We start from the raw sequence: 26,142 nt of genomic DNA, 5'->3' as shown, positions 1-26,142 counted from the left end.
TCTCTCTCTCTCTTTTTTTTTTTTTTTTTTTTTGAGATGGAGTTTCGCTCTTGTTACCCAGGCTGGAGTGCAATGGCGCGATCTCGGCTCACCACAACCCCCGCCTCCTGGGTTCAGGCAATTCTCCTGCCTCAGCCTCCTGAGTAGCCAGGACTACAGGTGTATGCCACTTGCTCAGCTAAGTTTTGTGTTTTTTTAGTAGACAGAGTCTCTCACTATGTTGCTCAAACTGGTCTTGAACTCCTGAGCTCAAGCAAGGCTCCTGTGTCTGTCTCCCAAAGTGCTGGGATTACAGGCATGAGACACCACACCTGGCCCATCCTGTCACTTTCAACCTATTTGGGTCTTTGGATCTAAAATGAGTCTTATAGAGAGCATATAGTTGGATTCTGTTTTCAAACCACGCTGCCAGTGATTGGGATTGCCACTCAGCCCTTTGACTGGAGAGTTTAATCTATTTAAATTAGTTAACTTAATTACTGAAAAGGAAGGCTTTCTTTCCTTTTACCATTTACTGTTTTTTTTCTGTACGACATATCTTTTTGTTCCTCTATTCCTCCATTACTACCTTCTTTTATGTTTAATAGTTTCTAGTGTACCAGTTTGATTCCCTTCTCATTTCTTTTACTATACATATTCTTATTTTTATTTATTGTTTGCCCCGAGGGTTATAATTAACATTTTTGCTTATAACCATTTAATTCAAATTAATACCAACATAATTTCAATAGTATGTAAACTCCTTGCTTCTTTTAGCTTGTATTTTTTTTTCTTTTTTAAAGACGGGCTTTCACCATGTTGGCCAGGCTGGTCTTGAACTCCTGACCTCAGATGATCTACCTGCCTCGGCCTCCCAAAGTGCTGAGATTACAGACATGAGCCACCGCACCCAGCTTTTAGCTTATATTTATATGTTGTATGCTCATCTATATATGTTTGTAATGATAGATTATGCTGTTTTATGCAGTTTTATTTTATATCATGTAGGAGTTAGAAACCAAAAATACATTAATACTGACCTTTATATTTATCTATGTAGTTACCTTTACCTGTTTTCCTTATTTTTTCATGTGGACTCAAGTTCCTTTGTAGTGTATCAAATCAGGTCAGCTTGCAGGAATCCCTTCGGCATGTCTTGTAGGGCAGGTATACTAGCAACAGACACTCAGTTTTTGTATTTCTGGTAGTATATTAGTTTTTCCTTCATATTTGAAGGATAGTTTTGCCAGATATAAAATTCTTGGTTGTCAGGTTCTTTGGTTTTTTTTTTTTTTCAGCACTTTGAATATGTTACCCCATTGATTTCTGGCTTCCAGAGTTTCTGATGAGAAATCTGCTATTAAAAAATCTGCTTATGGATTGTTTCTTGTACATGATGAGTCACCTCTCTCTTGCTGCTTTCAAGATTCTCTCTTTGTTTTTGTCTTTTTATAGTTTAATTATACTGTTTCTTGGTTTGAATCTCTTTGAGTTTCCTGTTTGGAGTTCATTAAGTTTTTTGGTTGTGTAGATTTGTGTTTTTTATCAAATTTGGGGAGTTTCCAGCCATTACTTTTGCAAATATTACTTCTTTCCCTTTCTCTCTTCCTCTCCTTCTTGGACTCTCATTAGGTATATCTGGTTTAGTTGACGGGCCTCTTAGGTTTTGTTACTTTTTCTTCCACCCTTTTTTTTTCTGCTTCACAGACTATATAATCTCAATAGCTCTATCTTCAAGTTAACTAATGCTTCTTCCTGCTTGAATTTTCTGTGGAACTTTTCTAGTGAATTTTTCACTGCAGTTATATTTTTGAACCCTACAATATTTCTATTTGGCTCTTAAAAAATAATTCCTATCTCTCTATTAATATTCTCCATTTAGTGAGATATAGTTCTTTATATATGTTTTCCATTAGCTCTGTGAGCATATATGAAAGCGTTAAAGTCTAGTAAGTCCAATCTTGTCTTCTTCAGGGAAAGTGCCTATTAATTTATTTGATTCCTCTTTGAGAACCTTGTCCTCGTTTTTTGGTGCCTTACTTTTTTCCTAATGGAAACTGAACATTTAAATATTATAATGTGGCAATTCTGAAAATCAGATTCTCCCCTGTCCCTAGGGTTGTTGATACTTATTATAGTTTTCACTGTTGTTGTTTGGTGACTTTTCTAAACCAATTATTTTATATTTTTTCATGCCCTACTCTTATTATCCAATAGAACTAATTTTGTAAAGTTTGCATTTTTTTGTCATATGTGGCTACTGAAGTCTGTTCCAGTAGATTAGCTACCAACTAGTAATATGACATAGATTTTCTTATGCTGCTGTTTTCAGTAACATCACTTCCCTGCAATCATTTAAAAATATGAATTAAGGCCGGGTGTGGTGGCTCACACCTGTAATCCCAGTACTTTGGGAGGCTGAGGCAGGTGGATCACCTGAGGTTGGGAGTTCAAGACCAGCTTGACCAACATGGAGAAATCTGTCTCTACTAAAAATGCAAAATTAGTCAGGTGTGTGGCACATGCCTGTAATCCCAGCTACTCGGGAGGCTGAGGCAGGAGAATCACTTGAACCTGGGAGGCAGAGGTTGTGGTGAGCAGAGATTCTGCCATTGCACTCTAGCCTAGGCAACAAGAGCAAAACTCTGTCTCAAAAAAAAAAAAAGAATTAAAAAGAAGGATAATAATTGTAATGTGTGCTGATCTTTTTTCATACTTGATGAACTCTGGTCTTGAGAATTTTTACATTTTTGGTGACTCCATATTATTTTGCATCCTTTTCTCTCTTCCAATGAGTATTCTTTGTCATCTCACTTCTTACACTGCTGGGGAACTTCAACTCAGGCCAGAAAATGCAACAAATATGGTATAGTATGTGCAGCTTCTAAATACAATATGTACGCTGATTCCCAAGTAAAATTTGCCTTTGGTCCAGACGCATTCTAGACATGAGGCCATGCTCCCTTCTTCCAGTGAAGATGTGGGAACTCAGTCCTGGCCTAGATTGGTTTGGGAAGAGTGTCACTGGATTGACTAAGCACTGTTAATGTGGCATATTCCCTTAGTCCACACACTTATATTCGCCCCAACACCCTACATAACCTGAGGAAAGAAGTCTTTTCACATTCTATTTTTGGGATGTCCACTGGTACATATGACTGGCAGTGACAACCTGCTTTAAAGAGACTTCCTGAACACTGACCATGAAGATGAAATATTAGTAAATGCTAATCTAGTTATATATAATCTAGAAATAAAATGTTCTGGTAAAAGTAAACCACCTTTGGCTAAAGCCATGAAGTAATAAAGAAGCTCAGCCTTCATAGGAATTGTTTCACAAACCCTAGGGGATGAGATTTTTCCAAAGGAAATCTCAGAATTTAGTGAGGAGTGCTCATTTCAAAGGGCCTTCTGCCAGCCCTTTGAAAAACAGGAAACCTTTAGGATTAAGAATTTTTTTTCAAATTATAAGAAAAATATTTATGATATAGGGCTTATATATTGTTAGCAAGTATATGCTAATACTGCAAATAGTTTTAGATAATTCTATTTCCTGAACACAGGAAGGCAAGCAATATGGTAAAATACCCAAATGCAACTTAAAGTACCATCTTCCCTTAGATGTACCCCTTAGCTCATATAGATACTCGGCAAATAATTACAGAACAGCTTCTATAAGCTATGCTTTCTGCTGGATTGTACCAGACTTGTACCAAAATAAGGTGCAAATGACCAGTATTGTAGTCTTTCTGTGGGATATTTGAATTTTTATTTGAGTTTGTTTATTAAAACATATTTTAACGAGAATTGTGAATACTTTTTTCCTTTCTGAAGTAGGGCCTTGCTCTGATACCCAGGCTGGAGTGCAGTAGCACAATCATGGCTCACTGCAATCTCAGACTCCCAAGCTCAAACAATCATCCTCCCTCAGCATCCTAAGTAGTTGGGACTACAGGTGTGTACCACCGTGTCTGGCTAATTTAAAAAGATTTTTTTTCTGTAGAGACAGAGCTTTGCTGTGGTGCCCTGGCTGGTCTTGAGCTCGTAGCTTCAAGTGATCCTCCTGCCTTGGCCTCCCAAAGTGCTGGGATTACAGGCGTGAGCCACTGCACCCAGCTGAGAAATGTTTTTGAGCAGAGAATGCATAAAGGAAACTTCCAAATGATGTTTCAAGCCTGTTCCTAAAAGGCTTACAGAGGAGCAAAGTACATGAAATTACATCTTCATATGACCAAAAAAAAAGTGCCACCGGGCACAGTGGTTCACGCCTGTAATCCCAGCACTTTCAGAGGCTGAGGGTGGTGGATCACAAGGTCAGGACTTTGAGACCTGCCTGGCCAAGATGGTGAAACCTCTTTCTACTAAAATTACAAAAATTAGCAGGGTGTGGTGGCGGGCGCCTATAATCTCAGATACTTGGGAGACTGAGGCAGGAGAATCGCTTGAACCCAGGAGGCGGAGGTTGCAGTGAGCCAAGATCTCACCACTGCACTCCAGCCCGAGTGACAGAGCAAGACTCCATCTCAAAAAAAAAAAAAAAGTGTCTTTCTAAACCTCTAACTTAAAATTATCTTGGCCATGGTTTGAAGGACTTTTACTGATTGGTTCACCAGAAAAGATTGTTTCCAAAACACATGTAGTATGAGTAAACTGAGTGCTTTATTCCTGGGAGAATCTTCTCCAGAAAGCACTAGGTAACACAGTGAGTCTTAATGAGGAGGGAGGTGTCCTTTGGTTGGTCTTACACATGCCACTGGAATCATGGCTAAGAGCCTCCTCTCATTCACTCATTCAGCAGTCTTATTGAATAGCTACTAGATGTATGATATTATCTCGGCTCTGGGTGGGAGAGTTCCTGGGCTCAGGAATTTAAAATCTTATAAATATTTCATAAATTGGATATAAATAAAAGTGATTTGGTGACTGCCTTCACTTTGTGAAAATCCATCAAGCTGCATTAAGATATATGCCCTTTTCTGTATTGTGTTGTATATCAAGAGAAAGTTCCTCCTAAAAGTGCTTTGAAAATTGAAAACTGGAAAACATTATTTCCAGCTGAGAAAACAGGGTAATACCTCTACAAGAAAGCTAACTTTCTGGCTTTATATTATATTGTTACTGACAGTTCATCATTGTCAGGATAAGATTTTTTTATTTTCATGTAAGCAAATGATGCCATCATCACCATTATCATCATCCGCACAGCAGCTAAAATGTATTAAGAACTTATTAGGTACCAAAGCCAGGTGCCATCTGAGTTCTTCGGGCATACTAACCTACTTATTCCTCATAGCAGCCCTATGAAGTAGGTTACTATCACTGTCTCCATTTGACAGAGCCAGAAATTGAGACACAGTGAGGCTGAAAATTTGTCCAAGGTCATTCAGCTAAATAATTGGTGAAGTCAGGATGCAAACTGCTCAGTCCAGACTTCTTATTTGGATGAATCTCTTAGCCAAACAATAGCAGTTCTCAAAGTGTGGTCCAGGAACCCTTGTGGGTCCCAAGACATTTTCAAGCAGTCTTTAAGGTCAATACTATATTCGTAATCATATGAAGACATTATTTGCCTTTTCACCGTAATTCTGTCAAGAGTGTAGAGTGTAATTTTCCACAGGTAATATGATGCGTGCTATCACAACAGACTGAATGCAGAAGCGGAGACAAGACTCCAGCTATCTTCTGTGAAGCCAGACGCTGCGGATATTTACAAAAATGGAAAACAATGCTGTTCTTAAATATATTCACAATATATTTATTTTCATAAATTACATTATTCACATTAACATTTAATGGGCTTATTACTGCTTTTAATAAATTAAATACTTTAAAATTTCTATCAGATCTAATTTTTAAAAATTTGATTAAATACTAATTTTTAAATTTTTTGTAGAGATAGAGTCTCACTCTGTTTCCCAGGCTGGTCTTGAACTCCTGACCTCAAGTAATTCTCCAGCCTCAGCCTCCCAAAGTGCTGGGACTGTAGGCATAAGCCACTGTACCCAGCCTAGTTTCAAGTTTTAACATAAGAAATATCTATAAACATAACCCACATACACAAAAACTCTTTAGAAGTCCTCAATAATTTTTAAAGATTATTATGGGGTCCTGAAATAAAAATGTTTGAGCACCACAGCCCTATACTGTTCTGCCTTAGGGGAGTAGGTACCCAAAAGCTGGTTTTATGGTTATGGCAGCAGCTTAGAAGTCAGCTCCACTTCTGAGACCCATCACATAAAAATGTATCCTTGCTTTTCTCCTGTGAAGCTGGACTTGATAATGCTGACCTTCTGGGGTGGCTCTCATTTAATTATGAGAGACTGCAAGGCAAGTGCTTAGTGTAGAGTAAACCCTCAACCCGTGGCCCAGAACCGGGAACTTTTCTTGTGTTATCCACAGGTGATGGAATTTTACTGCCAGTCCTGTGAGACTGCCATGTGTCGGGAGTGCACGGAGGGGGAGCACGCGGAGCACCCCACAGTTCCACTCAAGGACGTGGTTGAGCAGCACAAGGCCTCGCTCCAGGTCCAGCTGGACGCTGTCAACAAAAGGTGGGGGGCCCCTTCCACAGACCTCTAACTGGCTGCCTGTACTTGAGTCCTGGCCTCATGGCGTCTTGTCTAGGTGCAATAGTAGGTTCATATTTCCCTTGAGGTATCAGGCTTTGTGTTGTAAATAAGTTCTTTGATCATGGATCTGTTGTCATAAACTAATGAGTGATGAAGGTTGTCCTCTGCCTGTTGGTAAAACTCCAACCTCCCTATGCTATGAGTGGCATTTTTGTTTCACTACCTAAGTATAATTAAATGAATTAAAGTACTCTCAAAGAATCTGCTCTCAGCAGAGTTCTGAAATTCATCCCTAAGACCAGGCTCTCTGAGGAGCCTTCCTTACCTTCTGTTCCTGACACACATACAGATCATTTTGTTGGCTGTGACTGGCTCCTTTCTGTCTGAGCTCTGCAAAATGGTCTTGAGCAGTGATTGCTAATTTTCTTTGTTTTCCTGCTTCCAAGTTCCTTCTTGGCACAGAAATGAAGAACCAGAGTAGTTGAGTGGTACATGAGAAAGACCAAAGAGAGGAAATGAGCAGCCTGCAGAAAAGCAGACAAAATAAATCTTTCCACTGATAGCTGTAGTGAGAAAAGTGTGGTGGTTCTGTAGTAATTCAGAGAACTTGGAAACTTATGAGACGTTCTCAAAAAACCGAGTTTGGATAAGTGTTTTATGTAGCTAGTGGGAAAGATACAGCTATCTAGAATAGTGATTCTCAGCCATTTGGCAATGCCTGGAGACATTTTTGGTGTTACAAGTATGTGTTTTGGCTGGGGCTGGTGGGTGGGAGGCAGGGCAGGGAGAGCTATTGGCATCTAGTAGAGCACAGGATGCTGTTAAACATCACCAGACGGCCCCCTGCAGCAAAGAACTACCTGGCCAGAATGGCTTTTCAGAGATCTTCAAGTCTTTATACCCTTAATTAATTACTAAAATTGGACTATTGACGGTCATTTGAAATTGACCATTTTGATTGTCTCTAAAGAGACAAAGTCTCTTCTCTCTAAGGCAGTAATTATGTCACATCTTACTCATTCTGTTCTCTGGTTATTTTATTTTTTTGAGATGGAGTCTCGCTCTGTTGCCAGGCTGGAGTGCAATGGCATGATCCCGGCTCACTGCAACCTCTGCCTCTTGGGTTCAAGCGATTCTCCTGCCTCAGCCTCCCAAGTAGCTGGGATTACAGGCATGCACCACCATGCCCAGCTAATTTTTGTGTTTTTTAGTAGAGACGGGGTTTCACCATATTGGCCAGGATGGTTTGGATCTCCTGACCTTGTGATCCGCCGGCGTCGACCTCCCAAAGTGCTGGGATTACAGGCATGAGCTACCAAGCTCAGCCTGGTAATTGTTTTTTAAAGATGATGAAAGGCATATAAATTTTTTTTTGAACAAAATGTATGTAGATAGATCTTAGAATATTTCCAGATTGATGTTAAATAACAACCTTTAACAACTGTCCACCAGGCTCCCAGAAATAGATTCTGCTCTTCAGTTCATTTCGGAAATCATTCATCAGTTAACCAACCAAAAGGCCAGCATCGTGGATGACATTCATTCCACCTTTGATGAGCTCCAGAAGACTTTAAATGTGCGCAAGAGTGTGCTGCTTATGGAACTGGAGGTCAACTACGGCGTCAAACACAAAGTAAGACCAGAACCATCACAGATGTCCTATAAGATACCTGCTATCCAAGGGCACTGGTTATTGTTTCCTGATAGCAAAAAGGGGTCCTTAAGTGTCATCATTGTACAGTAAACTATAGTTTTCACTTAATGTAATATCCAGCTATTTTCAGCAAAATTCGATGACTCTATGAGTTTAAGTAGCAGTTTATAATTTGACAAGAGGCGAGGTTGAATATAATGTAATACTTTTAGGATTTAAACTGGATTGTTTTGCTTCCTCAGTTATAATGTGAAATAGTTTCTTAATTGCTCTCTCACCCACACCAACCTGTTAGTCAACTTCAAAAGGAACCCTGACTGCACCCTTTGTTTAACTCTGCATATCTGTTCACAAAACAGGAATGAAAAGCCTCAGATGTTCAGGCATGAAGAGTTTTCGATTGTTTAGTTCCTGTTCCTTCAGGTGATGATGGGGCAGCTTTGGACACTGGGGAAAGATATTGAATAATGAATATTTCAGATGTCAGGCATAGCAATTTGTCTGCCATGCTCTTGGTACTGATTTTTCTGTTTTCCCCTCTCCAAAACACATGAGCCAAGAAATACATGTGTGGAAGGGGCAGGGTGAGGCGCAAGGGAAACCTTGAGAAGGTACTGGGAATGCAGTTTAAGACATTGCATTAGCACTAGGTTCCCTGGGTCTGAAACACACGGCTTGCTCAGAGCCACCTGCGTGGGCGGATGCAGAGCCTCCTCCTCGCTGGAGGAGGGCACTGCCCCGGGCTGGGCCCCGCCCTGTGGGACGCGCTCACCAGGTCTCCGGTTTTCCCGCAGGTCCTCCAGTCGCAGCTGGATACTCTGCTCCAGGGGCAGGAGAGCATTAAGAGCTGCAGCAACTTCACAGCGCAGGCCCTCAACCATGGCACGGAGACCGAGGTGCTGCTCGTGAAGAAGCAGATGAGCGAGAAGCTGAACGAGCTGGCCGACCAGGACTTCCCCTTGCACCCGCGGGAGAACGACCAGCTGGATTTCATCGTGGAAACCGAGGGGCTGAAGAAGTCCATCCACAACCTCGGGACGATCTTAACCACCAACGCCGTCGCCTCGGAGACGGTGGCCACGGGCGAGGGGCTGCGGCAGACCATCATTGGGCAGCCCATGTCTGTCACCATCACCACCAAGGACAAAGACGGTGAGCTGTGCAAAACCGGCAACGCCTACCTCACCGCCGAACTGAGCACCCCGGACGGGAGCGTGGCGGACGGGGAGATCCTGGACAACAAGAACGGCACCTATGAGTTTTTGTACACTGTCCAGAAGGAAGGGGACTTCACCCTGTCTCTGAGGCTCTATGACCAGCACATCCGAGGCAGCCCGTTTAAGCTGAAAGTGATCCGATCCGCTGATGTGTCTCCCACCACTGAAGGCGTGAAGAGACGCGTCAAGTCCCCGGGCAGCGGCCACGTCAAGCAGAAAGCTGTGAAAAGACCCGCAAGCATGTACAGCACTGGAAAACGAAAAGAGAATCCCATCGAAGATGATTTGATCTTTCGAGTGGGTAAGGAGAGGGCTTCTGCGCCTGACGCCTGAGCTGGCGCTGGTTAAGGGGTGACTGGGCACGTGTCATTGCAAATAGCAACACTGCAGCCCAGAACTCTACCTGCAGGTGTTGGGAGATGTATTGCTATCAAATCTGATATATTTTGTTAGTCGAGCTTATGCAGTCTCCCCCAGAGATGATATTTCCCTCTCCTCCTCCTCTAATCTCCTCCCTACTCCCTCCTTTCTGTTCTTCCTCTTCTTTAAGACACAAGTACTGCAAATTCATGGTAGGAAATTACAAGCTGAAAATAAGCTAAAAGAGAAATAGAAAAATCATAGCACCTGTAATCTGAAAATCTTAAAGGAAAAATTGACAATCCCTCCCCCTCCCCCTCAATGCCTCTCTTTGCTGGGAGTGTCTTCTTGTGCCACAGCTGAGGCTGTATGGTGGGCAGAGTGTCTGATGCCTTCTTGTCATCGCTTCTACATTGCAGGGGGGAGGGGGCAGTGTGCATGGCAAGTTGCAATCACCTCCAGCTGTGTGTAGCTGGAGAGCAGCCCCAAGAGAGGAGGAGGGGTGGAAACTTGAAGAAAGTATGGGGTTTAGGGTGGGGTTGGGGTGGAAGCCAGAAGGTGCAGGATGAGCCAAGAGAGTTAGGAATGCAAGTAGCCCTTCTCTCCTCTGATTTATGGTCTCTCTCTTTTTAAACTATGTTCTCAGTAGAAAGCAACTAAATGTAAACAGCAAGTGGCTTGATAACTCCCAAGGGGAGAAAAGTCTGCATTTTAGTTAGTTTCAAAGAGTAGCTCCAGCAGACTTCTCTTCCTGTCTCTTCTGTCTAGCACTGCAGTATCTCCAAAAGGGTGTTCACTGTGTATTAGCTGGCACATGTAGAAAAACAGTTCTGTGGTTCAAATAAATTGTGGAAAGCTTAGGCTAAATGAAGGAAATGGATTTTTTTAAATTGCAGAACTTCTTAAAACCTTTAGAATCTGCTGATGTGCATTGTGGGTCTCTGAGGCAGGAGAGGGATAGCAGGTAGCACATCCAGACTTCCAACCATAGAACTTTTTCCATGGAAGATCTTGGGAAATGAAGGCTCTGTGGAACATTCTTGGACAGAGCTGCTCTATGTTAATGCTTCAGGCTGAATCTTGGTAAAGACTGTGATATGATATGTAATTTGTCTGTTCAGAACATGGAAGGCCTCATACATTCACAGCCAGATGTGCGATATGGGTGCAGGGCTTGATTCTCCACCAGAGCAGAGTGGATGACCTTGGGTGGACGCAGGACTGGGAGGCGCCTAGGTCTGCCACTCCGGTTCCACTGCTTATTTGAGCCTTGGGCAAATCTTTCAACTTCCTTGAACTTCAATTTCTATGTCCATGAAATAAAAATGCAAAAATATCTGCTTTTCCGAACTATTCTAAGTTCCAAGCTGAATGCCTGACGTGTAGGAGAAACTAAATGAATGAGAGCTATTGTTTTTGCACGTGTAGTTGTTAAGGCTGTTAGATTCTCCCTAGTACCTTTTCTTTTCAAAAAACTTAACTAGTCAGCTCCCCAGAGACCTCTTGCATGAAGAACAACTTTATTTTCCCATTTAAACGTCCACCCCCAACACCTCCCGCCAAGGGATGGCAGTCTACCTTCCTAGGCCATGTGCAGTGAAAGACTCAGAACTGGAATTGGGCAGATCTGGGTCAGAATTCTGATTCTTCTCACCAGCTGGGCAACTGGCTTACCCTTTCTGAACCATGTTTTCTCCTCTGTAAAACAAAGGGAATGAAATATTACCTAAATCTTAAGGTTGCTGTGGGGGGTGAAATGAGAGAATTCTTGTAATATACCTGGCACGTGCCTGCGTACAGTAAGAGCTAAATTAATGGTAGCTAAGATTTTACTGTTGTTATTCATCGTCATCATCGTCATCTCTGACACCCACTTGAGAAAAGAGACATGTCTTTCAGGAGTTTCCTGTGCTCAAACTGTATTGGTTTTGAGTCCCCAGCTCCCACCTCAGGGACAAGGGGGTATATATATCTTCTCTGCTCCTACCCATTGAGAAATGCAGCCACAGTGATGTATTGGCACTGCTGGAAAGGTGTTTAAATGTGTAAACATTCGTAAAGAACTTAGAACAGTGCCTGGCATGCAGCACGATGTCTGATTTTATCAGTGAAGTAAAGATGCTGTCTTAGTTTGCTAAGGTTGCCATAACAAAATTCCACAGTCTGAATGGCTTAAATGACAGACATTTATTTCTCATGGTTCTGAAAAACTGGGACTGTTTTAGAGTTAGAAGTCCAAACTCTGGGTGCTGGAGGGGTGACTTTCCTCTGAGGCCTCTGTCCTTGCAGATGGCCACCTTCTTGCTACTTTGTCCTCCCGTGGTCATCCCTTTGTGACTCGGCCCCTACTGTCTCTTCCTCTTCTTATAAGGTCACCGATCATATGGGATTAGGGCCCTGATTTACCAGCCTCATCTTAATTTAATCACCTCTCCAAAGACCTAATCTTCAAATGTGTACAACATGATGTTTTGATATCTGTATACTTTGTTGAATGGCTAAATCAGTCTAACATGTATTACCTCACATTTATCTTTTTTTTATAGTGAGAACACTTATAATCTACTTTTTCAGCAACTTTCAAGTGTACATAATATATTGTTTTTTGTTTTTTTCTTGTTGTTGAAACAGGGTCTTGCTCTGTTGGCCGGGCTGGAGTACAGTACTGTGATCATGGCTCATTGTAGCCTCTACCTCCTGGGCTCAGGTGATCCTCCCACCTTAGCCTCCCAAGTTCCTGGGACCACAAGCGTATGCCACCAAGCCCAGCTAATTTTTGTTTTTGTTTTTTATAGAAATTAGGTCTCTCCATGTTGCCCAGGCTGGTCTGAAACTTCTAGACTCAAACAATCTGCCCGTCTCAGCCTCCCAAAATGCTGGGATTACTGGCATGAGGCACCATGCCTGGCCATTATGTATTAACTACAGTCATCATGATTTACAATAGTTCTCTTGAACTTATCCCTCTTATTTAACTAAATTTTTCTGTCTTTTGATGAACTTCTCTCCCATCCTTTTATCCCCACCCTCCCCAGCATCTGGTATCCACCATTTTACTGCCTGTTTCTATGAATTCAACATTTTTAGATTCCACATATAAGTGAGGTCACGTAGTATCTGTCATTCTGTGCCTGGCATAATGTCCTTCAGGTTCACCCATATTATCACAAATGACAGGATTTTCTCTCTTTTTGAAGCTGAATGGTATTCTGTTGTGTATATATACCACGTTTTCTTTATCCATTCATTTATTTGTTGATGGACACTTAGGTTGATTCCATATCTTGGCTATTGTGAACAGTGCTGCAGTGAAACATGGGGGTGCAGATAACTCTTTGACATCTTGATTTCATTTTCTTTAGTTGTATACCCAGTAGTGGGATTGCTGGATCATGTGATAGTTGTATTTTTAAGTTTTTGAAGAACTTTTATACTGTTTTCCATATGGCTGTACTAATTTACATTCCCACCAATCTGTGCTAGGGTTCACTGTCCACATCTCTGCCAACACTTGATATCTTTTGTCTTTTTTTTTTTGAGACAGAGTCTCACTCTGTTTCCCCTGGAGTACAATGGCGAGCTCATGAGCCTCAATGTGCAGTGAGCCTCAACCTCCAGATCCTCCCACTTCAGCCCCCCAAGTAGCTGGGACCACAGGCATGTGCCACCATACCTCACTAATTTTTTCTTTTTTCTTTTTGATAATAGCTATTCTAATAGGTATGAGGTATTATATCATTGTGATTTTAATTTGCATATTCCTGATGATTAGTGATGTTCTACTTTTTTTTTTTTTTGAGATGGAGTCTCACTCTGTCCCCAGGCTGGAGTGCAGTGGCACAATCTCAGCTCACTGCAACCTCTGCCTCCTGGGTTCCAGCCTCAGCTTCCCAAGTAGCTGGGACTACAGGTGTGCACCACCACACCCAGCTAATTTTTGTACTTTTTGTAGAGGTGGGGTTTCACTATGTTGGCCAGGATGGTCTTGATCTCTTGGCCTTATGATCCACCCACCTCACCCTCCCAAAGTGCTGGTATTACATTTTTGATATACTAGTTGGCCATTTGTATGTCTTCTTTTGATAAATGTCTATTCAGATTCTTTGCCTATTTTTTTTTAATTTTATTTTTATTTTAAAAATAGACTTGGGGGCTGGGCCCAGTGCCTAATGCCTGTAATCCCAGCACCCTGGGGGCACCGAGGTGGGCCAATGGCTTGAGGCCAGAAGTTCAAGACCAGCCTAGCCAACATGATGAAACCCCATCTCTACTGAAAATACAAAAATTAGCTGGGTATGGTGGTGCACACCTGTAGTCCCAGCTACTAGGGAGGCTGAGGCAGGAGAATCACTTGAACACAGGAGGCAGAGGCTGCAGTGAGCCAAGATCGCCCCAGTGCATTTCAGCCTGGGCTCAAGCGGTTCTCGCATCTCAACCACTGGAGTAGCTGGGACTGACTATAGGCATGCACCACCATGCCCAGCCAACCTTTGTCTATTTTAAAATCAGGCTTTTTTTTTTTTTTTAATTCTATTGAATTGTTTGAGTTCCTTATGTATATTGGATATTAACCTTATCAAGATGTAATATTCTCTTATCAAGATATAATATTCTCCCATTCTGTAGGTTCTCTTCACTTTGGTGATCCTTTGCTGTACAGCTCTTTAGTTTGATGTAATTCCATGTGTCCATTTTTGCTTTTGTTGCCTGTACTTTTGCATTCATATTCAACAAATCATTGCCCAAACCAGTGTCATGGAGATTTTTCCCTATGTTTTCTGCTAGTGGTTTTACAGTTTTAGATGTTATGTTTAAGTCTTTAATCCATTTTGAGTTGATTTTTATATATGGTGTGAGATGAAGGTCTGATTTCGTTCTTCTGCATGTAGATAACCAGTTTTCCTGCACCATTTGTTGAAGAGACTGATCTTTCATCATTGTGTGCTCTTGACATCTTTGTTGAAAATCAACTGTAAATGTATGGATTTATTTCTGAGCTCTCTATTCTGTACCAGTGATCTATGTTTTTATGCCAGTACCATGCTGTTTTGATTACTATAGCTTTGAAGTCAATTTTGAAATAAGGTGGTTTGATGCCTCCAGCTTTGTTATTTTGGCTCAACATTGCTTTGGCTATTTGGGAGTTTTTGTGGTTCCATATGAATTTTAGGATTGCATTTTCTATTTCTGTGAAAATGTCATTGATATTTTGATAGCAATGCATATAGATCACTTAGGGGTTATGGACATTTTAATAATATTCTTCCAATCTCTGAACACAAGCCATCTTTTAATTTATGTTGTCTTCAATTTTTTTTCATCTATGTCTTATAGTTTTCAGTGTACATATCTTTTACCTCCTTGGTTAAATTCATTTCTACATTCTTGTTGGGTTTTTTTGTTTTTGTTTTTGCGTTCCTCTTTAACTTTACATTCAAATCCAGTATCTAGTCAAAAGACAGCACTCACTATGCAATAACATACCTCAAAAAACATTTCTAGGGCACATAGTGCCTGCCAGGCATTATTCTAGATGATGGGAATATAGAGATGAAAGAAATGACATCTCTTCACCCAAGGAGCTGACAGTTTGGGATGACAGATATATGAGCAACTAACAGTATAAGATAGGTGATGGGGAGCTGTAGATGAGAAGGAATTTAAACCGGGACTTTAATGAGGAGTAGGACTTATCCAGATTGGCAGGCAGAATTGGTGTCTCAGGCAAAGGGACCAGTGTGAAGAGGTATGGAAAGATGAAGAGGAGAGGACATGATCCTTATTTTGGAAACATATCCCGTATAGGGTGAAAAAGATCAAAGGAATGAAAAGTAGTGAGGCTAGACAAATCAGAGTGGAGGCTACTTGAATGCCTTCTGTGCTCTCACCCCTGCACACCTTTGTCCATGAATTCCTTTCCCAATTTTATCCTTACCTCAAAAATCACCTTCTCTTTCAGAATCTACTTGGATTATTACTTATGCCGGAGTCTTATTACCCAAAGAGATGGTAAATTCCTTGAGGTCAAGAATGGTGTCTTTAATTATTTATAATGCCCCCAAAATACCCAGAAGAATGCTTTGCATAAGTACTTTGCCCATTTCAATAGAATAAGTTGTGAACTACCTCATGATTTAATTTCCCTCTTACCACTGTCAGGCTCCGGTTTGGAGGCCCAGGGACACACAGATCAGGCAACAATGCATTCAGCTGCAGAGGCAATCATTCACGCATATTCACACACATGGGACTATGCTAGGCAATATCAAACAAAACAGCACTGGCCTAAGAACTTGGCTTTTCAACATCTGTACCTTTGACTACAAGTCAGTAGGGTTTATTTTATCATTGAAAGAGTTCACCTTTTGACCAGGCATGGTGGCTCATGCCTGTAGTCCTAACACTTTGGGAGGCCGCAGCGGGAGGATCACCTGAGGTCAGCAGTTTGAGACCAGCCTGGCCAACATGGTGAAACCCCATCTCTACTAAAAATACAAAAATTAGCCAAGTGTGGTGGTACGTTCCTGTAATCCCAGCTACCCGGGAGGCTGAGACAGAAGAATTGCTGCAACCTGGGAGGCAGAGATTGCAGTTAGCCGAGATTGCGCCATAGCACTCCAGCCTAGGTGACAGAGCAAGACTCTGTCTCAAAAAAGAAAAAACAAAAAACTTCAACTTTCTTCTACAATTGTGCTTTTGTTGTAGAACCTCAGGCTATTAGGTATATGGCAACAGAACATTTATTAATTGAATGATCTTTTTGTGCATGTGTTGAAGCCTGTCACATGTAATCCAGAAATCATTCAAAGCCAATCACATACGCATGTGAGTTGGCAACTGTGATTCTGCTTTTCAGCCGGTAACATACATACTAAGCTTTTTGTAGCACTCATTTTATGCTTAAAGATACATCACTTTTATAAAACATGTATTGGTGTTTATATAACAACCCTAAATACATGTATTAATTGTATAGATTCGTGAAAGTGAACATCGTTTTCTAGGCAATACCTTTATATTTTGGGGGGTAAATTCAACTCACATTTTCATCTTTGCCCATTCATTATCCAGCCCCCTAATTGGATGTGACTACTGTTAAAACACCTTCTATGCTAGGTCGTGCTTATAAAAGAGGATGAGATGCTTACTCTGATTTAGAAGAGGACACAGTTTAGAAGGGGACAGATATGTAAAAGATGGAGTGCCTTCAGTATAATCAAGCCACAGAAGTCAGGATGGTAGCAGGAAGAGGCTGGTATGTGGAAGGAAGTTAAGGAAGATTCCTAGAGATGACTTTTTTTTTTTTTTTGAGACAGGGTCTTGCTCTGTTGCCCAGGCTAAAGTGCAGTGACATGATCTCACCTTACTGCAACCTCCACCTCCTGGGTTCAAGCGGTTCTCCTGCCTCAGCCTCCCAAGTAGCTGGAGCTAGAGGCATGCACCACCACACCTGGCTAATTTTTGTATTATCAGTAGAGATGGGGTTTCACCATGTTGGCCAGGCTGTTCTTGAACTCCCAGCCTCAAGTGATCTTCCTGCCTTGGGCTCCTAAAAGTGCTGGGATTACAGGCCTGAACCACCATGCACAGCCCCCAGAGATGACACTTAAACTTAAGCAGGCTTTGAAAGAGAAATAATTTATCAGATGAAAGGAGGAAAAGAGTGTTTTAGAGGAAGGGAAAACAGGTACAAAGGTGTGAAAGTGAGAAACTGAGTATTTTGAAGAACTGTAAATGATTCCATTATCTTGGAGCATCAAATGAAATGAGATACAAGCAGATATAGGTTGTTTCCTGGAAAAGGAGCTGGGACTTTGTTCTCTGAACCTGTGCTCCTCAAAGTGTTGTCCATGAACCACATGCATGAGAATGTCTTGAGATGCCTGGTATAATTTAAAACTTCTGAATTCCAAACTGCGCTTATAGGATTAGAATCTCTCAAGATGGACAAAGGATCGGCATTCTGCAAGCTCCAGTGACACTTAGACACACTAAGGTTTGGAAACCATAGTTATTATATAAGTGATGAGAAGGCTTTGAATGGTGTAATGTAGTGTAGTGACTTACTAAGATATTTACTTTTCAGAGAATCCGGAGGCATTATAGGAGATCTATTGGAAATGTTTCCCAGGAAGCAGGGAGATGATTAAGAAGCTTTTGCAATAGTCCACATGAGCTATTATATGTGCCAGAAATAAGAGTGATGTGATAGCCAGTGGTGGCTCACACCTGTAATACCAGCACTTTGGGAGACCAAGATGGGTGGATTATGAGGTCAGGAGTTCAAGACCAGCCTGGACAAGATGGTGAAACCCTGTCTCTACTAAAAATACAAAAATTAGCTGGGCACGATGACAGGTGCCTGTAATACCGGCTATTTGGGAGGCTGAGGCAGTAGAATCACTTGAACCTGGGGGAGCGGAGGTTGCAGTAAGCTGAGATTGTGCCACTACACTCCAGCCTGGGTAACAGAGTGAGACTCTGTCTCAAAAAAAAAAAAAGAATGATGTGGTGTAGTAGATAGAAAACAGCAGGTTTACAAAATGCTTAGGAGGGAGAGAGAGAAATCTGGTGAACAATTTAAACTCCCAGCTGTTAGGCTTCAGTGCTGTGGGGAAATGATACAGTAGAGTAGATAGTTAAGGCTGTGAACTCTGAAGCTAGACTGCCCCAACACTGCCACTTTTCTATCTGTGTAATTTTGGTAAGTTGCTTAGCCTCTCAGTGCCTCAGTTTCCTTTATAAAGTTAAAAAGTTTTCTTAGTTTTGAGGATTAAATTAATTAACACACAAAAGAGCTTGGAACAATGCCTGGCACTGAATAGTGTCCAACAGGTTTCAGAGAGGCAAAGTAGGTAGTACTAGTTAATATATTCGTAGTTGTAGTCTAGAACTGATAGTTAACGTAAGTAGTTAGAAACCGTAGACAAAGAGCTTGTCTCAGTCTATTTTCTGTTGCTATAACAGAATACCTGAGACTGGGTAATTTATAAAGGAAAGAAGTTTATTTGGCTCATGGTTCTGGAGGCTGCGAAGTTGAAAGGCATGGTGACAGCTTCTGGCGAGGGCTTTTTTAGTGCATCATAACATGGTGGAAAAACTGAAGGACAAGTGAGCAAATGCAAAAGAGACCACAAGAGCAAGCTAAGCTCCCTTTTAAAACAGCTTATTCTTGTGAGAACACAGCCCTTCAAAATGGTATGGATCTATTCATGAGGGCTCTCCCCTCCCAACCCAATAAACCCCTTAAAGGCCTTATCTCCCAACACTACCACATTGGGAATTAAAGTTCTAATACAGGAACTTTTTGAGAGGACCCATTCAAACTATAGCAGAGATCAAAAGCCTAATTGCTCAGTTTGAACCCCAGCCTGCTCTTCTTAGCCATATGACTTAAGAGAAATTATTTAACGGCTATGCCTTACTTTATCTGTAAAATGGGGATGATATTAATGTATACCTCATATGGTGAGGATTAAAATAATGCATGTAAAGGCTTAGAACAGTGCAGGCACATGGTAAGGACTCAATAAATATTGACTACTATTGTCATTATCATTATTAACCAAGATAAGGAAGCTAGGATGAAGAGCAGGTTTGTCTCAGTTTTGATCTTCCAGGTTGAAGTATATAGTAGGCAGTTTGCAGTATAGGTTTGGAGCTCAGCAAAGAAGTCAGGGCTAGAGACATCGATTTGGAAGCAAAACGTATAGAGAAGTTACTTTAAATCATGAGCTTCAGTGAAATGTCAAAGATAGGCGTTGTAGTTCAGGAAGGAATAGATGGAGAAAGGAACAGGCATTCTCTGAACCAGGCATTGTGCTACTTACAATTCTTAGTAGATATAATATACTTTCCATTCCTAATAACCCTACGGTATCATATTTGATATGCTGGAGCCAGGCCATACTGGCTTATTCAATGACTTCATGTTGGTAGCTTGCAATTGGCCTTGATGAAAGCATTTACATTATAGAAAAGGTAAATGCTACAAATCAGAGCTCCCCTGGCCTCCCAGGCTTCCAGCCCTTGCCCTGCCAAGAGCCAAATTACTAGACAACATATAATCATCCTTACTGTTGAAGAAATGGAAGCTTAGAGAGGTGAAGCCCCTGCCTTTCAAATTACACGAGGATTCCTCTTCACTGAAAATGCCCTTTAACTACTGTGGTTTTCCAAAGTTGAGATATTTGATGCTTCTCACACTTGAAAATGTAAATGTATGCCCACTGTGAGTGAGATATTGCATTACTCTAATATCGTATTAGAAAACAATCCTGCATGAGTTTAGAAAAATAGCTTAGAGCATCTGTTGATGATGATTTAAAACACAAGGATTATATTTCCTTGACTGTTAAAGAGTTTGCTGACTAGAAGCCATGAGCTGGTTTTTATCAGCCATTATACTAAAAAGAGTCATTGAACAAAGGGGAAGTCAGAAGATGTGGGAGGGAGTGAAAGAATTATAGTTGAGTACTCTCAAATTATTTAATTCATTACACATCATACCTTAATGAGTCGATGAGAAGTTGAATGACACACTCATTTTACTCTAGAACAGTGTAATTTAAAATGGATGTGTAAAATCGCTTAGCATGAATTCAGAGGCTTTATAGCCTCTGTAAAGTATATATATTTTTTACTTGTTTCTAAAGTACACATTCAGTTTATTCATCTGTTTATGATACAGTACAGAGGAGGCAAAGTATTTCACATCATAGACTTACTTCCAACTCCTTGGAATGTTCGTTTCTCTGGCTTACAGGAGAGACGAGACAGGAACATCAGGCAATACTTAGGCAACTAAAATGAGGTCAGGGGCAATGCCAACATCATCCTCACAAGGACAGCCACAGGGACTGTTAGTCACAAACTGGTTTTCTAGACCTGTCAGCTGGAAGCATGGGAAGCACCATTTCTGGATGCTCATGCCATGTCGGGCTTCAGTCATCACCACACAGGTACAGCAGCACTTTCTGGTAGTCACCCTTAGTGTCTTGCTGGGTTTAATAGTATAGGGACTTGCTGTACTTTCTCTTGAATTCAGACCTAATTTTCAACATGTCCACGTCACTTCCGGAGACCATAATTCTGATCAGGACTTTATCTCAAGTCCCTTTGCCCTTCATGGAGTCATACAGCCGATCAGCAAAATACAGGGGCTTGTTCTGAATGCACTGGACCAGGTTCAGGAAAGCATTTTCCAGGGCTCCTTTAACCTCTTTCTTGATGCTCTCCAGTGGGTCATAAGGGCTGTAGCTCTTGTATCTAGTAAGTACTTTCTGGAGGTAGGACACGCTCTGCTCGGTCATGATGCTGATCCACTTGGGACCATCAGTTCCTTTCCTCTTCACTCCAGTGTCATAGAGATCCCAGGCATCTTGGTCAATCAGTTCATAATCAATGACAGAGCCATCCTCTGCTCTTCTACCCTTTGCCAGGGCAACCATCAGCTTGCGGATATCACTAGATGTGTCCAAAATAATGTCCTTCTCCAGATCAGTCTTGTACATTTCCTTGTATACTCTGTTAATTTCCTGCAGCCCCGGGTTGGTTCTTGAGCAGATGATCTCAATGACGGAGTCCTCGTCTGTTCCCAGCCCCTTTTTGGAAGCTTTTAGCTCAGAAGCATCATACTGAGCAGGTGTCTTCAATAGGCTCAAAATCACTATCTCCAGGTGGCCAGATAAGGCTGACTTCAGTGCTGATGTAAGTTCCTTTTTGGTCCTTCTCTGGTAGGCAAAGGCAATATCATGTCTCTGTGCATTGCTGCGGTTGGTCAAAATATTAACACGGTGACCACATCCACACCTTTGGTCTTGATGGCCGTTTCAGTGTTCAAAGCATCCTGCTTAGCATCAAAGTTGGTGTAGGCTTTGACCCATATGCACTTCAGGGTATAAAGTGATCACCCCGCAAGCTGAGCTTGCACAGGATTTCGTGAACAGCAAACATTTTGAAGGGAGCTGGGCTGGGTGCCGAGAGCTGAGAGTGTCCCCAGATGCTGAGTCGAAAATATATTATTTTATGCCCCTCTCCCCTGCCTCACCTCTGCAAACTACCACCTTTCCTCCCTAAAATATATGAGGAGGGAGGTCATGCAAAGTTGGTGATGGTCATTATAGGACCATCACCCCATCCTTGAGAATCTTATCCTTGGGAACTCTTCTTGCATTTCAAATGGAAAAAGATACAACTAATATTGACTAAGTGCTGGGCAGTCACTAAGGGTGCAGTGGTGAATAGGACGGATGTTGCTTCTGCCCTCAAGCAGCTTACAGTGTAGTGAAGGATACAAACAACTAAATACTTAAAGTATCATGTGATAAGGAATGTGGCTTTCTAAAGAATTTTAAAGAGAAAACATGATTCATTTGAGCCCAAATTGTAATTATCTTCACCCCCAAAACCCAGAAGAAGCCACATGTGTATTGGGAAAAAAGTATCATATAAAGGTTCAGGAGAACCTGGTTTTATTCTTTCCTGTGTCTCTGACTATCTTTGTGATATGTTTAGCTTCAACTTTCTGATCTATAAAATAGGGATGATAGTGTTTGTCTTGCTATCTAATGAGATTGTACGTGAGAGAATTTACATGAAAATGTTAAAATATTATTGAGCATTCTGTTTTCCAGTGATGTAATGGGGGTTGTAATTTGCTCATCATTAGTAACTAATTTATGCACTTCTTCATCCAGCAAACATTTGTTAAGCACCTACTTGATTGAATGTTAGACCCTATACTTGGCTTAGTTTCATCTTGCTGCATGATTCCATTCAAAACATCTAGATTGATTTAGTGTTAACTTCCTTTTTGTTGTTGTTAAGACGGAGTCTTACAGGCTGGAGTGCAGTGGCATGATCTCAGCTCACTGCAACCACCACCTTCTGGGATTAAGCAATTCTCCTGCCCTGGCCTCCTGAGTAGCTGGGATTATAGGCGTGCACCACCATACTCAGCTAATTTTTTGTATTTTTAGTAGAGACAGGGTTTCATCATGTTGGCCAGGCTGGTCTCAAACTTCTGACATCAAGTGATCCACTGGAGTTGGCCTCCCAAAGTTCTGAGATTACAGGTGTGAGCCACCATGGCCAGTAGCATTAATTTCATATTAAGTTGGAGTGGGTGCTAAGAGGAGATCTGCATTTAGTGATATCCTATTTCAGTCTAAGGGTTCACCTTCTGTAATCTTCCTGGAAAGGTAGGTGGCAGTGACCAGGAAGAATATAGGTGAGAAGCTGTTGAATTAAAAATTCATTTTGTGCTTCATAGGCTAGACTTGCATCTGGAAAAAAAAATGGTTTAATTATGGAATTATGGAATAATTGTCAAATTGATGATAATTACTTTAAAAATTCTTGCTACTCATTTTACTAGCTAATATGTAACCATCAAATGAAAGCTTTTACTTTAGCTGTTATTCAGATATGGGGGAAATATTTAATAAGTATTATATGTGTTTTGTATTTATATTTGTTATGAAAGTATTATTATATTTATTATAAGTATTACATATGTTTTGTATTTGTATTTGTTGTGGAAGAACTAGTTTTATTGTATATTTAAAATAGAGAGAGAGAAGAGACTTTCTACAAATGAAACAATTTACTGAAAATCTTGAAGAGTACAGCATGATCCCAAATTATTTCTAACTTCTGGAATTTCAATTTATTTTTGTCTTAGACACTTTACAAACACTTGAACATTTCAGCACAATGACAATATGCTGTAGTGCTGTATCACTATCAAGATATTTCTACTTTAATTGTTGGTAAAAATAGTCGGCATCAATTGTCCTCAAAGCATATGCTAGTGGTGTCCTTTAACCTTCAGGAGTAACACTGTAATTCTGCTGTGCTTTCAGATAGAGTTTAAAAAATAATAATAATCAGTAATCTCCAACAAGACAAAAGATGTCCACAAGAATCAGGAGATGTTGCCAGTAATGCCAACCAGCCATTCAGAAACCAAACCAGGGAACTTAAAGAAAAGATTTTTTTAAAACAAATATTATAAAATAAAAATGTCAGTGCCTGTTTCGTCTAGCTTCTTTCAAAAATAAGTAAGCAATGTTAGACAAACAGAAGTTCCTCCGACCTTGTGATTTAATTTACATGTGGGCAACAGACTCGAGCTCTCCCTAACTTCATACCAAGAATAAGAGCTGGGCCAACACATTGCCCGTGAGTTCAACAGAGGTCACAGAACGTCTTTCCAGCAGTGTGGTCTTTTGCAACACCGTCCATTGCTCTCGTGACCTAGTATTAGCAGGTATGGGACATCTCACATTCATTTCAAGCTAGACATATAGTCTTCCTCCTCCTTGCTCTGAATGGCTTATTACTATGGAGTCCAACTAAATATCTTCCCAAGTGTTAACATTATACCCCAAAATACAACTATTACCCGTTTCTACTCACACTGGAAAAACGTGTGTTTATTTCTGTAAAGAACAAAAAATGTTAGTATTTTTTGCTCATATTTTTCCTCCTCCAACATCAGGTCTATGTTTTCAAAAGGAAGGACTCTTTTTGACTAAGACCCCTCCTTGACTAGTACTAAAGCACTATCTTCTCTATTTTTCTCTCTTTCCTTTTATCAGCTACTACTGCCTGCAGGGTCTTCTGAATAGAATAGGCATGTTCTTAGCAGGATAGACAAAAGGTTAGATGAAGGAGAGCAGCAGGCGGGTTTTGTCCCTATCTGAACCAGAAGGACAGGAAATCAGTGTTTATCTACTCTGCTCAGGTGCTTCTTAGCCCCTTCTCTCTTTATTTTCCGTATTTCTCCCCCCTACCTGTATGCCGTCTAAGCCCTCAGTGCACTTTCAGTTCTACATAAGCAGCAATCTAGAACAGCCTGGGATTTATACAGAGTCACTTCTTCTTTGGTTTATGGTCCAATCTCATAAGACTCTTGCCTTTTATTACATTTCTTTAATTGGTCCTCATTTCCTCATCTTGTTTAATTCCATGCTTTTGTTCATCAATTTTTGTTTTTTTAGAGATAGGATCTCACTATGTTGCCCATGCTGTCTCAAAATCTCGGCCTTAAGCAATCCTGCTGCCTCAGCCTCCCAAAGTACTGTGATTACAGGCACGAGCTACTATGCCTGGCCTGTCAAATGTTTTTTTTTTTTTTTTTTTTTTTTTTTTTTTTTTTTTTTTGAGACGGAGTTTCGCTCGTTACCCAGGCTGGAGTGCAATGGCGCGATCTCGGCTCACCGCAACCTCCGCCTCCTGGGTTCAGGCAATTCTCCTGCCTCAGCCTCCTGAGTAGCTGGGATTACAGGCACGCGCCACCGTGCCCAGCTAATTTTTTGTATTAGTAGAGAAGGGGTTTCACCATGTTGACCAGGATGGTCTCGATCTCTTGACCTCGTGATCCACCCGCCTCGGCCTCCCAAAGTGCTGGGATTACAGGCTTGAGCCACCGCGCCCGGCCCAAATGTTTTTGATAAATGAAATTTTTATTCTTAAGAGACCCTGGCTTGTCCACACTACCTTTGAAAAATTATTTCTAAGCTGAGCGTTTTAGAATTGTTTCTGTTTCTAGCCCATCTGTTTTGCTGTACCTGTTGCCTAGCTGTTATTCAGATATGAGGAAAAAACCAAAAATAATATTTGTTTTAAAACAAATATAAAATAAAAATGGCAGTGCCTGTTTCATCTAGCTTTTTTCAAAAATACACAAACAATACTACACAAACAGATGTTCCTCCGACCTTGTGATTTAATTTACACATGGGCAGCAGACTCAAGCTCTCCTTTACTTGAAACCATGTTGGCACATACCTCCTTCGAGGGCCACACACCCCTTTCCTGCTCCCCACTACCAGAAACAACTCACCATTTCAAGAGTGTTCACTGATTCCATATTCATGCATATTACGGGGATTCTATGTGGATCAAGTATCAAAGATCCTTTCTTCTGATACATTTGGAATAAAATATGACAGTATCTGGATTGCAAATTTTTCTTTCATGTTAGTGGGAGTAGATGAGATGCAGAGTTAGGGAGTAAATTTGATAGGGTCCATGAATCAGTGAACTGACCACCATGTGGGTCTGGTAAGAACCAGCTAGTCTATGATGATTCTGCCCAGTAATTTTGTTGTTGATTTTATTCTAAGTTTAATCCATCACCAATTTCAATCCCTAAACCCAAAAATCTGTTTCAGAAGAGTCTATTCCCAAACAGTGCTTAAGCATGTGTTTGACAGTAGCCATCACCAGCACATCCTTGTCTATGCTTTCCTAAGGCACTGCATTGGTGTCGAAAAACAAAATAGCATATGGCTCTTTTTTTTTTTTTTTTTTTTTTTTTTTTGAGGCAGAGTCTAACTCTGTCACTGAGGCTAGA

At 41.0% G+C, this 26,142-nt stretch overlaps 1 protein-coding gene and 1 pseudogene across 12 annotated transcripts in view; one reads left to right on the top strand and one right to left on the bottom strand.

Annotated features, from left to right (window-relative positions):
- The window catches only part of TRIM2 (tripartite motif containing 2), a 198,287-nt gene that overhangs the window by 150,619 nt on the left and 21,526 nt on the right, over positions 1-26,142 (top strand). For all 12 annotated transcript variants that reach the window (XM_012448541.2, XM_064383809.1, XM_012448532.2 and 9 more), the window contains 3 exons: positions 6,379-6,530; positions 8,001-8,181; positions 8,997-9,720. In XM_012448541.2, coding sequence (XP_012303964.1) covers positions 6,379-6,530; positions 8,001-8,181; positions 8,997-9,720 — 1,057 coding nt within the window. The remainder of the gene's footprint in view (positions 1-6,378; positions 6,531-8,000; positions 8,182-8,996; positions 9,721-26,142) is intronic.
- Positions 20,216-23,312, bottom strand: LOC105714560 (annexin A2-like; annotated as a pseudogene).

Source organism: Aotus nancymaae, unplaced genomic scaffold (genome assembly GCF_030222135.1).
Source record: "Aotus nancymaae isolate 86718 unplaced genomic scaffold, 86718_ANA_hifiasm-v0.15.2.pri h1tg000033l, whole genome shotgun sequence".
NCBI lineage: Eukaryota > Metazoa > Chordata > Mammalia > Primates > Aotidae > Aotus > Aotus nancymaae.
The sequence above is the reverse complement of the archived record's forward strand: the minus strand, read 5'-3'. Positions and strand labels throughout refer to the sequence as shown.